This window comes from Sciurus vulgaris, assembly GCF_902686455.1.
Source record: "Sciurus vulgaris genome assembly, chromosome: 14".
NCBI lineage: Eukaryota > Metazoa > Chordata > Mammalia > Rodentia > Sciuridae > Sciurus > Sciurus vulgaris.
Window position 1 is genome coordinate 68,034,137 of NC_136475.1, and position 14,816 is coordinate 68,048,952.

At 36.7% G+C, this 14,816-nt stretch overlaps 1 protein-coding gene across 6 annotated transcripts in view; it reads right to left on the bottom strand.

Annotated features, from left to right (window-relative positions):
• RMDN2 (regulator of microtubule dynamics 2) overlaps nt 1–14,816 on the bottom strand; it is a 97,075-nt gene that overhangs the window by 3,774 nt on the left and 78,485 nt on the right. For 5 of the 6 annotated variants that reach the window (XM_079109888.1, XM_079109885.1, XM_079109883.1 and 2 more), the window contains 5 exons: nt 13,708–13,806; nt 8,077–8,130; nt 7,911–7,991; nt 3,541–3,590; nt 5–1,587 (listed from right to left, as the gene is read on the bottom strand). In XM_079109888.1, the coding sequence (XP_078966014.1) occupies nt 1,539–1,587; nt 3,541–3,590; nt 7,911–7,991; nt 8,077–8,130; nt 13,708–13,806 (333 nt within the window). In that variant the 3' untranslated portion in view covers nt 5–1,538. Of the gene's footprint in view, nt 1–4; nt 1,588–3,540; nt 3,591–7,910; nt 7,992–8,076; nt 8,131–13,707; nt 13,807–14,816 lie in introns of those variants that run through there. The other variant, XM_079109884.1, reaches the window with a different exon arrangement.

Here is a 14,816-nt window from a genome sequence, read left to right on the forward strand (position 1 = left end):
GGGGAAAGTTTATCTTGATCATGGTGATTTTTTCATGGGTGTACACATATGTCAGAATTTATCAAAATTGGACACTTAAATATGTGCAATTATTTATATGCCAATTACATCTCAATAAAACTGTTTAAAAAATTCAACCTTAATGCTTTTGCTTCAGACACCTATAGCAAAATATAGGTTGGGGAGTTCCAAAATCACAGAACTTCAAGATACTAACTTTATTTGCCTCTAAAATGCACTTTATCTCTGTGAAATAAATTAGTTCTGTTAATTGCCCAATCAACTGACTATAAAGTCCACAATGAGATTCTCCTAACATAAACAGACCATGTAGATCATGTCATTAAAATTAGTCTTCTCCATCCTCTTTTTTCCCCCTCTTTCCTTATGTGGGTGGGGAAAGGAGACACTGGGCATATGAGAAAGATTTAATATAAAAAAAATACACAGTAGGGTGTTGGAAATTTATGATGTGAAACTAGAAAATGCATTCTAAAATCAAAAATATAAATATAGGATTTTTCTTTTACCTTTCTCCCTACCTTTCTCTTCCTTCTTCCTTATGATCCCCTCTACTTACAAAAAGATACTCTTTTCCTACTTTTCCCTTCCTTCCTTATTTTATGCTTTCCTTCCACCCTCTATCTTTTCCTCCCTGAATCCCTAATTTCCTGATTTGGCTGGCAGGATTGCACTGTGGCCCAGACTACAGCATGAACTCAGGAGTAGACTGCTTGATTTCAAATCCCTTGCTCACTGTCTTAGACATGTTATTCAAAATCTTGCTTTAGCTCCTTTTTCCATAAATGGTGTAAAATTGAATGTTCCTTCCTCATGGGTTGGCTGTGAGGATGAAATGAGCTGAGACAGAAAAAGCATTTGGAATGGGTAGTCACCATGTACGTCACCATTCTGAGAGTCCCCACTCTATGCCAGGCACATTGGATTCCAGTCAGTTACATGTAAATAGTCCTAGGCCCAAAGTGGGATGCAGAAGATGTAAGATTCCAAGGCCTGGATCCAGCCTGGCTCAGTCAGTACAGTTCTCTGACCCTCACTCACATGCTACTTATACATCAGAGCAAATAAGAGGTTTGGTATAGGAGTTTGTATTTATGGTCCCTTCCAGCCTTTACCACTGCTCTTTGTAATCCAAGACTATAAAAATATCATCACATGAAAAGCCTTTGGACAACTTTTTAGGTGCAACTGAGATGGGATTTTTATGTTAAAATGAAAACTATTTGCTGAGTAGGATAGCTAACAAAGCAGTTACATGGACATCACAAGTGTTAAAATTTTTAGTGGAACATTTAAAGTAAACTTAAGTTACTCTTTAAATGCTTTATGAGGAATTGTAGCATACAGTTTGATTCCTATCTCCTGAAGCTGAATGTGTTCAAAGTTCTCCATCCAAACGCCCCTTTCCCAAGTTGTCCCTGGAGTCTCTTGAGAGGTTAGTAGTTCATGTACTTCCTCTGTGAGTGAAGGGAGAATACCATTATAGCTTGGCCTTAGTGACCCAGCAGCAAAAATCCTCAATCAAGACTCTGAGTAGTTTTTCTGGCTTCTTCAATGTCAAGCAACCTGAATGGTGAGTGAAGTAACCATAGAAAATTAAGAGTCCCCATGGCTTACTCTGAGTGAAATTTCCTGAAGTAAGTTTAGTATTCTATGTATTACATTGTCATATAAGAGAAATAGCTTTTACAAGGTGGGAGAGTACAAGGTAGAATCTGTTTTTAGTTGGCCTCATCACACATGCTTCTGTAGTTATGTGATTTGGTGCTTTGAAGGTATATGACCATAATATTGCTCAATATGGCAGAAATTCCTAATATGCTGAAGATTGATATATGGAGTGTTACCCTTCTAGTAGGCAACGTCTGTATTCATAGGCCACTACTGATTATCCAATCAATAGGCACCAACTTGTCCGTTGAAGACATGTTGATTACAGGGACCAAATAGGAATCTTGTTAAAATAATTGAACACTGTCATGTTCTAGTTATGATTCCCAAGTTCCACTGATTTCTACTAGTGATCCTCTATATTCCTCACAATTCCTAGAGAAAGTCTTTGTACTGCCTTCTGTTGGAATGAGTTACTTCCATGAGGCCTACAATATGATTCGTTTCATGCCATTTGTGGCTAGCTGGAATAATCGGTCTCAACTTGCATATTTCTTTAGTGGCTTAGAGCTAGCCAGAGATATCCATAGCAAGACAGGCTCTATAAATCCACTGGAGGACCTGCAATGCTCCTACCCCATCTGGTCTAGGGTTACACCAGCTATAAAGGAGATTGAAATGATTTAGTATCTCTCTTAGCTCTTATAAAATATGAGAAGGGACAAGTTCAATTTGATTCACTGGCATCTCTAAGTTAGGGTTTGGAAATTTTGAGTGTGTGTGTATCCATGTATTCAAGTTTTGGTCTGATTTCCAGGATGAGGTTAGTTAAAGGATATCAGAGAATCTTTATAAATTACTGTTAGCTAGTTCAGTTTAAAAAAATTATAGCAATTTATTATTAAAAATTGGTAAATATGGGAAATAAGGACAGCCTCACAGAAATATAAACTACTACCATTTTAATTTATTTCCTACTAGGTAACTTTTTGTACACATTTTCATAAGGTTGAGATTATATGTATGTGCTATTTTGTCATGTACTTAAAATGTTCTGTGCATTTCTCTGTATCATTTTAATAGTTGCTATTAATGTCAAAATAAGTATTAAATTGTAGTTAAATTGTATTGTGATTAACATTTTTCTTATTGTTGGACATGGTCTTATGTTGCTATGAACATTTGCCTGTAAATTATTCATACTTTTTTCTCTTTAAGATTACTTCTATGAAATGGAATTACAATATTAGTGTTAATATATTTTTAAGGCTCTAGACATTTTATCAAAAGTTGGTGCCCCCAATACATTCCCACTAGCAGTATAAGAGAATATTATATCTCATGGCAATATTGCCAACATTGAGTATTTCCTGAAAGAAGAAGGGTTCTTATAAATTTGATAACAAAACAGCATTTTTAATTATAACATTATTCATATTTCTGTAAATAATAGCATTTTCCTTTTCTATTGAGTATTTTTTGTTTATCTTTATCACAATTGTGCTTACTGTTTCCATTTTCCATCCACCTTAATTAAATCATTTTGTTTTGTAAAGTCTCCATTGACACAATAAAATATGCACTAGAGTGAATTTTATTGGATTGATTTAAATATTTTATTTAAAGAAATGTTCTGAAAGCTATAGTTTACTGATAGGAAAAATACAAAGCATACATGTTTATAGATCATTATGTATTGACATTATAGTAAACAGACTTTCAAAATAACTTGATTTGTTTTGTAGTGCTACTAGTGGAATGAATTCTGCAGAACATGGTTTTACCTTCAAATCTGAACACATTATACTTATATAAAAAAAGAAAAAAAATGATAAAAACACAACTCTGAGAAACTTAAATTTTAGTAGACCACATTGGATTTGTTGAAGAATAAGCTCTTTTATTTACCTCTTCAAGGAAGTCATTATTTTTTTCACCTCTTTGATTGCCTCTTTGTCCTATAAAGAAAATACAAGTGTACAATGAAATTTAATACATTTACTGATACTTTTGGTACTTTGAAAGATTATTGTTGAGTGTAGGCATATTTTTTGAAAGGCCATTACAAAGAAACTGTGGATTTCTAATGGCCAAGCATGATCCAGATCTATGAGGATGTAGAGTTATTCCCATGATCGTCCTGAACCAGATTTGGAGTGGTGGGATTCAGGAAGGGAGAAGTCCTCCATGCAAGCTGACACAATGGATACACCAGCATGTTAACAATATTACTGTTTTCCTCTTCAATTATGAGATGTGAAGAAGCCCTATCCCCACCAGCAGGATTTGAAGAAATCTGAGATTTTATCTTAAGAGCCAGAAAAATGTGTGTGAGTATGTGTGCGTGCACAATCACACACATTATTGACTTTATGAAGTAGCTTACTTATATTTGGAGATAACTATCCTATGAGTCTGTTTTAGAATGGTGATTAATGCCACTTCAAAATATTACAGCAATATTAAGCAAGCAAAAAAAATAGCCCCTCCCACGATTAGCACACCAATCATTGTTGAAAAATATTACACAATATTTTCTATATTTGAGCTTTCTTAGTACACTTCAGGACAATGAACATGAATACTGCCTTTAGGCAAACAACTTTCAGGCTACTTACTGATGAAGCCATTATTTCATTCAGCAATATTTTTACACTGCCTTAGACATAGGAATCCCTTTTATTTTGAAAAAAAAAAAAAAAAAAAGAAATGTTTCTCAGGATCTGAGATTACCTCCTTAGGGTCAAGAAAAGTCCACATGAATAATAAAAATACTGCAATTTAAAATTCTGGGAATCTAAAGCTGCTTACACATGCCAAACTGTGCTCTAGAGACCAAATGGCTGACATTCCCAATTTCGAGTAGGAGTGTGATGGGTTTAGAGCTCTGTGGTAGGGGACAAAAGTCGTGTCTATAAGCGACTATAATGCAAGGAAGAAGATACAAATGCTACAAGAAAGGGGGGGCAAGTATGTTAAGTTCAGGAGGGAGTGGAAACTAACGTCCAGGTTTCATATTAATTTATGACATTGCTAAAACATTTGATGGTCCACAAAATCAATAATGGGCTATATTTCAATATGAACAATCTTTTTAGAGATATGTAGTTCGATATATAATTCACTTCATTTTTATCTCTTTGGAAAAGAATTGAAAAAAATTACTAAGATTACAAGTGGAGAGACATCATTGGAAAAAAAAGGTAATGTGGAAAATATCTGTTCATGATATCTTGCTTATTAAAGAAATAATTACATAGTATCCACATTTCTTAGTTACATTTACTACCAGTCCTACTTATTAGTATTGTTCACACTTATTTTTATTCATGTAGAATTAGTGTTTTGATTCTTTCTGCCAATATTTAATGAGTGATGCTATACTAGGCAGCGTACTCAGCACTAGGAATAAAGTGGTGAATGAAGCAGACTTGTGTGTTACTTTAATGGACCAAGAACACAAACGACAAATAACATAATCACAATCGCACTAAGTGCTATGAAGGAAAAGCATGAGGGCCTTTTTTGCCGGGGGGTCTCAGGCCGTCTTCCCTGAAGAAATTGTATTTGTGGTGAGGCTTGAAGGATGAGTAGGAGGAAAGCCAGTGAAAGCAGTGAGGGCCTGGCAGGAAGTGAGCGTTTCAGAAAGAGTGAACAGCATGTTCCAAGGGTGTAAGGCAGGGACAAACACGAGGCAAAAGGGAGGGGGGACATGTGATGCTTGAGAGACTGATAGGGGCTGAATCAGAGCCTTGAAGGACATGCTAAAAGTGTGGAACTTCACTCTCACAGCAAAGGGTTTGAAGTAGGGAAGTGACAGGTTGAGAGTCAGTGTTAATCTGCTGCTCTTGGGAGCCAAGAGTGGTCTGGCATGAGGCAAGGAAGCTGGGAGAGGACAGCTAGCAGGCTCCCCTGCCTTGAAGGCCAGGTGGCACACTGAGCAGCAGCAGCAAAGAGAGTGAATAGTGGGTGGTTTAAAAAGAGAATTCTGAGAATTTGATACCTGGGGATATGTGTGTGCTTGCGGGTAGGGAGAAGGAGGAAGTAGGAATGAGTCTCTGTTCTGTCAGGTGGATGGAGGTGCCGTTTACTAAGAAGAAAGGTGGAAGAAGAGAAGGTGCAAAGGCCTGGTGGTGAGTTGATTCTGAGAGGTCTGAGGGCCATCCAAGTGGAGAGGTCAAGTGGGAAGCTGTACTAAAGTTCAGAAGAGAGGTCTAGAGAAATAAATTTGAGGACCCCTGGAATGTAGATGTCATTTGAAGCCATCTATATGGGGAAAGGAAGAAAGAGAAGACAAGAGACTTACAGACCAAGGACCAAACCCTGAACAATGTCAATATTTAGCCCTCTTGTGAGAGCTCTAAATTTCATGCCTAAGATTTGTATGTCAAAAAAAAAAAAAATTTTGTATGTCAAACCAGGTGTTATACAGCATTATCATACTGTATTTGAATATTACATTGTAATATGAATGAATAGAATCAGTTAAAAATGATTGTATGTAACTGATATCATTCAGGAAAACTGTGAAAGGAAGTAGGGTCCCCATCACCAACACAGAGTAAGCAACTAGAGGGACAAAATATGCTTTCTGCTGAAAAAATTACCTAAAATTTTGTCTTCTGGAGAACTCCTGCTACTGAGAGTGTGCCATTTTGTACCTGCTATTACCTAATGGAACCTAATAAGGGATTTGAGTTAGAAGGGCAATCAACCCTGTTGGGAATTCCAAACACCCAGAAGATACATATCAGCAGCTCAAGACCTTGCTTGTGTGTCTGTGGAAGGGACTCAGTGATGCTCTTTAGAGACTCAGACATCCCCCAACCCTAAGCTTCTATGTTAGCTCTTGTGTCACTTCCCATTTTCAGCCTTGTTTCCTAGGAATGCCCTGCATACTCCTTCCACCCCAGGCAAACATATCCTTGCCTCTTTTCATGACATGCAATGTGCTTTACTCACACTTCCCTGTTATATAAACCTTTCAAAGACCACCACTAAGGTCACCTAACCTCTTCTAGGAGAAATAATTTTCCCACTTTCAAACTTTCCATAACCATTTGTACCTCTCTTAGAACTTCATGCTCTCTACCTTGAACCACAGCCATCTGGATGTACTCCAGATGCTCTCTCAGGCCATAAGCTCCTAAAGGGCAACAGGTATGTCTTACTTGTTTATATTCCAGATCACAACTAATAATGGAGCCTGCACTCCTTCAACACAGAAGAGGAAAGCTTTTCCTGAGACAGTTCTTTTTTGATATGAATCAGAAGATGATGATGTTTGGTGGTATGAGAAGGGAGCAAGAATACATTTACCTATTTCCATCTGTTCCCACACCACCTGACAATGGCTCAGAGGAACATGGACTGAGCTGCAAACCCTGAAGCATGCCTAATCTAGAAATCTGAATTTTAGAATAAAAGGGCAAGAGGCAAGGTAGTATTTTCTTTTCCATTAATGGAAGGTGTCCAAAAACAAAGAAAATGTTAATACACACTTTTATTGCTTTTTATGGCCTTGGATGACTGCACTGTGCTCTAAGCTGGGCAACCCATCTTGCTCTTTGACTCCTACACAGTTCAATCCCAGTTCCTGTGCTGTCTGCCCTCCTTTCCAGTGGAACTTGTTCTATTCTTGTTCCTAACAAGCCTCAGGATGTTTTATCTGTTAGCCCATGACTTGCATGACCCTTAAAAGATTCAAGTGTTCTTCTAGTGACAGGTCATCTTACAGAACTATTGCAAATTTTAAAACTTCACAGTAATGGAAAATCCAGGTCAAAACGTTTTAGTATAAAAGAAAATGCCATCATAGAAGCTGGGAATGTAAGAGTGATTGCCAGCATTTCCCCATTTCCTCTCTGAATGATTCAAAAGGTACAAACTTTCAGTTGTACCTTTAGAGTTGGAATGTGTACCTTTTCAGTTGGAAAGTGAATAAGTTCTGGAGATCTTATGCATAGCCTGGTGACTGTAGTTAATAATATGGTAGTGTACACTTGAAAGTTGCTAAGAGAGCGCAACTTAAGAATTGTAAACAATAATAAAAAAAGGTGACCGTATGGGGATGGATATGTCAGCCTCAGTGTGACAATCATTTCATAGTGTACACCTATATCAAAACATCAAGTTGTACACCTTACATACAAATAATTGGATATGCCAATTATACCTCAATAAAGCTAAAATGTTAAATTAAATAAATGAAAAAAACCCAAATATACTAAGCTTGAATAGTATTGACAGACACCATCACTCACTGTCACTAGACTTACCTCATTGGTAACAACAGGAAGTAGTAATGCCAAATGACAGACCTTCCAAGCATTCTGAGTTTCATCAAGATCTATATAAGACTGGAAATGAAAATAGTCATTTTAAAGGTAATTGCATTTTTATGTGATGGATTTGAAGTCATCTTTAAATAGTGGTCTTCATTACCTTGGCCAAGTACATGTAATTGGGTACTGAGAAACCAGGGTGTAGTTCTTCAGCCTGATTTAAGAGAAAACAGATAAGAGGATAACAGGACAGTATCACAACAGCATCCACAAGTGGTGAGGATATATTTCAATAATTAAGATGTTAGCAACCTAACTGCTCTAAGAACTTAGGCTGATTGTTTCACATTTGAATCATCTTATCAATTTAAGCATCTTTTGGGCATAAACATAGCTTTTGCATTTGACCATTAAAATGAAATAGATTACTATGGTCATAAAGCTTACAAAGCAGCGAGACACTGTAAGTTTTGATATTCCTTTATATAATCATTGCCCCCACTCTTTTTTCTCTATGCCCTTTTTTCTCCTTTCAAGAACAAAAGCAACTGGTGATATATTCACTGCAGGGCTATATACATTTCAGGTCCTACACATTTCACAAACTTCAGGGAATGAGATAAGAGCATGATCGGTAACAATGGCAAGCATCTTCCATGAGATTAATATTTGACTTTCTATGATTTCAACACATTACAGGTGAGTTGGATAATACTTGAAGTTCATACAGTGAGCACTTTTGAAGGAAAGACAGATCCTTGAAACACTAGTCCTAATGGAAGACTTCCTAGATAAGCAGGTATTGTGAGGTACTTACTCCTCTCTGTGCTTTTATGCACCAGTTCCTTGTCTCTGGGACATGGGGCTATCTTTCAGGCATATGTAATGCTCCTAAAGAGTTCTCCTTAGAACCCAAGACAGTCTCTGTTTCAGAGCCACTTTTGCCCTGGTGAAGGCTGAGGCATATAAGCACCATACCTGACCCTAGGCCCCACCCTAAAGGGATATAGAACCTGAGAGGGTCACTTGAAAATTCAGAAAAATACTTGTTTTATAAAATACAAATAATTCAGACATTTCCAAAATTTAAAAAGTGAATTTCTCCAGTCTACTTTTTTCCTCCTACTTTTATTCTCAACTTCAATCTCAGCTTCCAACAACAATTCACTATAACAGTTGACACACATCCTATGAGACCTTCTGTTAAGTTGAGGGAAAAGTGATTTTTGAAAGAAAACATAGGAATAGGAATTCAAATTAGGGTGCTGAAGAGTGTTCTAACACCTTAAAAGAGCACATCCCTTGTAAAAGACATTTTACTCCAGAAGTGCAGGGTTCTGGGAGGAGGAGGACAGTACCTCCTGGGTTGGGAAGTCAGCCCGGGTGCAACTCTTTAAGACCAAGTTGCTGACCAACGTGTGGACCTGTGTGGAAGGGAGACAGCACAGCTAACACAGGTTAAAGGAAGTTGTCAATTTAGTTCTAGCCAGAACTTTGGTGCAGATGGATCCTGGTTCTCCTGCTTCTCTTGTTTAATCATTTCCACTTCGACATTTCTAGTTTAGTAAGTACATTTCTTAAACCATGCTAACAAGGACAGAATGAACTTTGTCCAGCTGTACCTCCTCCTGTGGTCAGTAGTTGCACCAGTTCTGTTCAAATCCTGTCTGGACAACTTGCCCCAGTGTATGCACGTAAGCAGCTTATTTCTTTTTCTTTTCTTTTCTTTTTTTTTTTGCGGTGCTGGGGATCGAACCCAGGGCCTTGTGCTTGCAAGGCAAGCACTCTACCAACTAACCTATCTTCCCAGCCCCATCAGCTTATTTCTTTAATGCTGGCATTTTAATTCTGCATAGATACCTTAACACCTGTGTATAATTAGCCAAACTGATTGGAAATTGGAATACTTCTTTCTGTTCTCATTGCTAAAAATAAATGAAACCCAAATGAATACAGGCTGCTGGCAACACTGAATTCCTAAAGTGGAATAGATTCTGACTTTACCAAAGCCCTTAGATGAATTATAGGAAGGGCAGCAGCATTCAGTATAATGTTTTAATTAAGGAGTAGTTTCTAGAGAGACTCTGAGAACACTCTTTATCACAACACTTGGCAAAGACTGCTGCTGTACATGTTTACTTGGCTGTCCAAGTTCCTTGAGGGCAGGAACTGTGTTGGCCATTTCTGTAATTCCTTACGTCTGACTGTGTTTGACATTAGTGTGTTAACTACTATATGCTTAATAAACATTGTTGAGTAAATAAATTTTGCTTTAAATACCTCATAATCTCAAGGAAAAGATTTCTACCATATCAAGACATAGAAGAAAGCTCTCTAGCTGGTGAAACAACTAATAAAGACCCAGGGATCATATGACTGCAAAAAGTATATGAAACCATGGCAGTCTGTTCATCAATATTGCCACACCTGACCATTCATACTCATCTTCTGGTTTTAGTAGTTCCCAACCCTGCCATAGGCTACTACTGAAATTACCTTGAAACTTTTAAAAAAATGGTCAGGTTTTAAAACCATATACCAATTGATCCAAAAAGTCTACCCAGAGGTACATACCCCAGAAAATTAAAAAACATGTCCACACAAAAGCTTATACATGAAAATTTACAGAAACGTTATTCATAATAGCCCCAAACTGGAAACAATATACCCATAGGTGAATGTAACAAGTTGTGGTATATCTATATAATGGAATTTTACTCTGCAATGAAAAGGAACTACTGATACACTTAATAAAAATGAATAACTCTAAAAACATTCTGTTGAGTGAAAGAAGCTAGATATATACAAAATTACAAGTTGTCTGAGCAGATCAGTGATTACCTGGGCAGGGGAAGGGAAAACTGACAGCAAAGGGTCAAAGATAACTCTCTAGGGTGATGGAAATACTTATGTTTTAAAATGGTGATGGCCATATGGGGATAAAAAATTGTCAAACGACACTCAACTATACACTTAAAATGGATGTGATTTGTTGTATATAAACTATGTCTTGACGTACCCAGTGATTCTGTAACTAATAGTCTGAGTCATGGCATTGGATACATATTTCAAAGCTCTCAGGTGATTCTAATGCATTGCCCAGGATAAGAATCACTGCCCAAGGAAGTCATGCCAGAATTTTGGAAGAGGTGGGAAACGTCCTATAGCTTGAAAGAATTTCCAGCAAGGATTCACAGATGATCAGTCTAAGATTCCTTGAAGCTGAGATAGATCAGATTTCCCATTATAAGAGTAAAATAATTGTAGCTGATACTTATATACTATTATTATATTAATATATTAACATTAATATATTATTATATTATATACTATATATTATAGTTAGAATCTTTAACATGCTAGGCCCTGGGCCAAGGTCATTAGATGTATCGTTTTAGGTACAAACCTTACAAAGCAGGTATCACCATGCCCACTTAACAGATGAAGAATTTGAGAGTAACATGTCCAGTTCAAGCATATAGGAAAAGGTTTGAGTCCTAACTTCATTTGTCTGATTCTAAGGTCAGTGTTCTTGACCTCTACTGGACCCTACTGGGTGGCTCTGGAGACCCATTCCTGGCCCCTGTGAACCCTCTGTGAAGGGATGGTTTGGGGGTAGCAACTCCAACAACATGGACTCCTGTGGAAACAGGGGTTTGCAGACTCTACTTAGATGTGGAATCCAAGGCCTGTGCTACTCTGTCCTCCTGTCACTCCCAGATTTCTTCTTTCCTCCACAGCTTACCCCTCAGCTCTGCTGGCTCCTTAGTATCCTCAGCTATTGCAGTAAACATGGAGAGAAGCATTCCTTATGCTTTCTCCCTTCTTTTTGACAAACACCATAGAAAACTTTTCAGATAGAATCTAAGTAATGATCAAGTGGTGGGGTTGCCAAGACGTTTAAAATTTAATAAGATTAAAGTTCTGAGAGTTTTTAAAATTAAGCACATATTAGTGCTAGACAGGCTCTAAGCAATTTATTTGTATTAATGTATTTAGTTCTCACAATACCACTATGAGGTAGGTATCGTTATCTCCATGCTATTGATTAAATTGAGAGAGACAGATGTTTGCTAACTTGTCCCATGTTAATCAGTCAGTAAGTAGTAGATCTGAGATTGAATCAGGTAGTCTGGTTCCAGAATCTTCACTAATTACCTCTAATATTGTGCTGATAACCATGTTTGATTTTATCTTTATATTATTTCAGGCATATTACCATCTTAAGAACTTCTGTAGTATTCTGAAAAATCTAATTTCCAACCATAACTGTGATATTATGAGAAAATTAATTTTCATTTTAAATAACTTTTTTCTAATTAACTTGGCATTGTTTGTATAAATCATTTATCTTAAATCTACTATGATCCATATTCTTGTAGAATTTAAAATGAAAGAACTAATTATCAGTGATAGAAAAATATGAAAGAAATGAAGATGTTGTATTCTTTGACTTCATTCATATATTAAATCAAGTCTTTGATTGTCATTGTGTGAAATTGAACAAATTAGTTGTTCCTTGATTCCCTTTTCATAAAACAAAAAGATCACATTAAGTTAAAAAAAAACCTTAAAAACTATGGTCCTTGTGCTTTTATTTCCTATATTCTCTTTATTGGGCTTATGCTTGATCTTAGAACACTTATTTTTTCACAAAGTCCTCCAGGCAGCCACTGGCCATTGGTCAGAGATGGAAAGAGAGAGAAAGTCTATTTGCCACCTTAGACTCCTGATGTCTAAATTCCCTCTCCATTTTACAAAGCATATCTCTAAAATACAATGCAAATACTGGCACTGAACAACACAGTTCAGAACCTGGTTTTACTTATATTTTTATACATCCTGAATTAGGTTGGTGGAGAAACAAAAAACATTTAGTACAGGCTGAGTTTTCCATATTTAAAGTGCATGGCACCAGGAGTACTGAAGTTTTGATTTTTTTTTTTAATTTTGGAAAATACATATAGGCTTTACCTTCTAATAAATCCAAAATCCAAAAATTCCAAATCCCTAATTCTCCAAAATCTGAAACTTTTTGAGAACTGATGTGGTGGTGGCTTAAAAGTTTTGAATTTTGCATCATTTTGGAATTCTGAGTTTTAAATTAGAGATGCTCAACCTGTAACTATAAGATTTATAATTCACTCTGAAGAAAGGCAAAGGATTAGCCTATAGGAAGTTGATTATATGAGTGGATATGTTACACATTTACATGTCTTCACACTTACATACTATTCAAATTTGTATAAGCATAGCAACTATACATTGTAATATGGGAATAAAAATATTGGTTGGATCTGATGCCCCAAGAATCCTCCACAGAAGTGTGTCTGCAACTTAGGAGGTGGTTTTAAAAAGTAACTTCCTTTTGGCATCTTTTAGTGCTTTGAGACGAAACTGGTTCTATATTAGGCTTACCAGGAGTACTGGAAACAAGTCTGATAATAAGGGCATGACAGTTTCTGCACATTTTACATGACTTGGGGAACTGCCTCTGAATTTGGTAGTAAAGGCTGCTATACCTAAACCTTCATTTGAGCTGCTGAATTATGTTTAAAAAGTGGCTTGTCATTACTAGGATGGAGGGCACATGTAGCTGCTTTAAAAAGTTTGACTAGAAATGTAACCATGAGAGGTTTAAAAATAGAACAAGCCAAGTCTAGGATTCAACCCGGGGCTTCAGTTGGAGATCTACACATGGAGAAGAGAAAGACTTCCTTGACAAGGATCACAAGGATTGGTACAGATGGCAGTCAGTCTGATACCAAAGTAACAGATAGATAAAATATACCTTAAGGAAGTTGTTCAAAGCTTCTTGTACATTTGAAGATGGTATTTTTCCAAACAGAGTAGCAGCCATCTTTTTCTCAATCCAGCTGAGTTTTGAGATCTGCAAATACAGAACAACATTGCTCTCAGAAAGTTGTCCACCTTTTGAATTGTTAATCTCTCCTCAGTTATATGTGTGTATATACATGCATGCATATATAATTATATATAAATAAAAATACTTATAAATAATACATGAGAGACATCACACTTTTGTTTCCTTTTCCAATAAATTTTTTTGGGCAGGCATGGGGATTGAACCCAGGACCTGATGCATATTAGGCAAGTGCTCTACCACAGACTTAGACTTAGCTACAGTCTAAGACCCTTTTCATAATCCTAACAAGTCATGAGCTCCAGAAGCATTGGTTTTGAAATGAAACTGGAATACTCATAATAAGATTTGTGTCCAATCAGAAGAAAAGGAGTAGGTTGGAGAATGTTACCAATCCTCTTCATTCATCTGATCTGTGATTCTGAGATGACTGCAGAGTACGTCTTCACAACATGTACTAGCTACAAGGCCCAGCCCTGTTCTCTTCCTGCCTAATCTCTGCTGCCAACCAGCCTCCTGAATCAGCAGCAGCATTTCAGAATGGAAACAGAACAAGGATCCTTAACTCAGAGATGGTGCAGAGGAAGAGTCCAGTATACACATTTAAACCAATGACCAAACAAACTAAAGTTCATACTACCATCTATTTCTTGCTCTCTCTTAAAAGTTTTTCATTTTTTCAAATATGGATATTAGATGTTTATTTTTAAAGATTAAGTTGGTTCAGAAATGAATACTTAAAAGGATATTGATGCAGTTGATAACCCCTAAACCCCACTGGGCAAATTCTTCCTCATTCCCATCTTTTAGATTCTAGGTAGCCATTACCCTCTACTTAAAAAAAAAAAAAATTTTGCATTTCTATATAATTTTACTTATTGATATGCTTATTTCGCTTTGTTTTTAAGTTTATAAAAATGATATCATACGGGCTGGGGATATAGCTTAGTTGGTAGAGGGCTTGGTTTGCAAGCACAAGGCCCTGTGTTCAATCCCCAGCACACACACACACACAC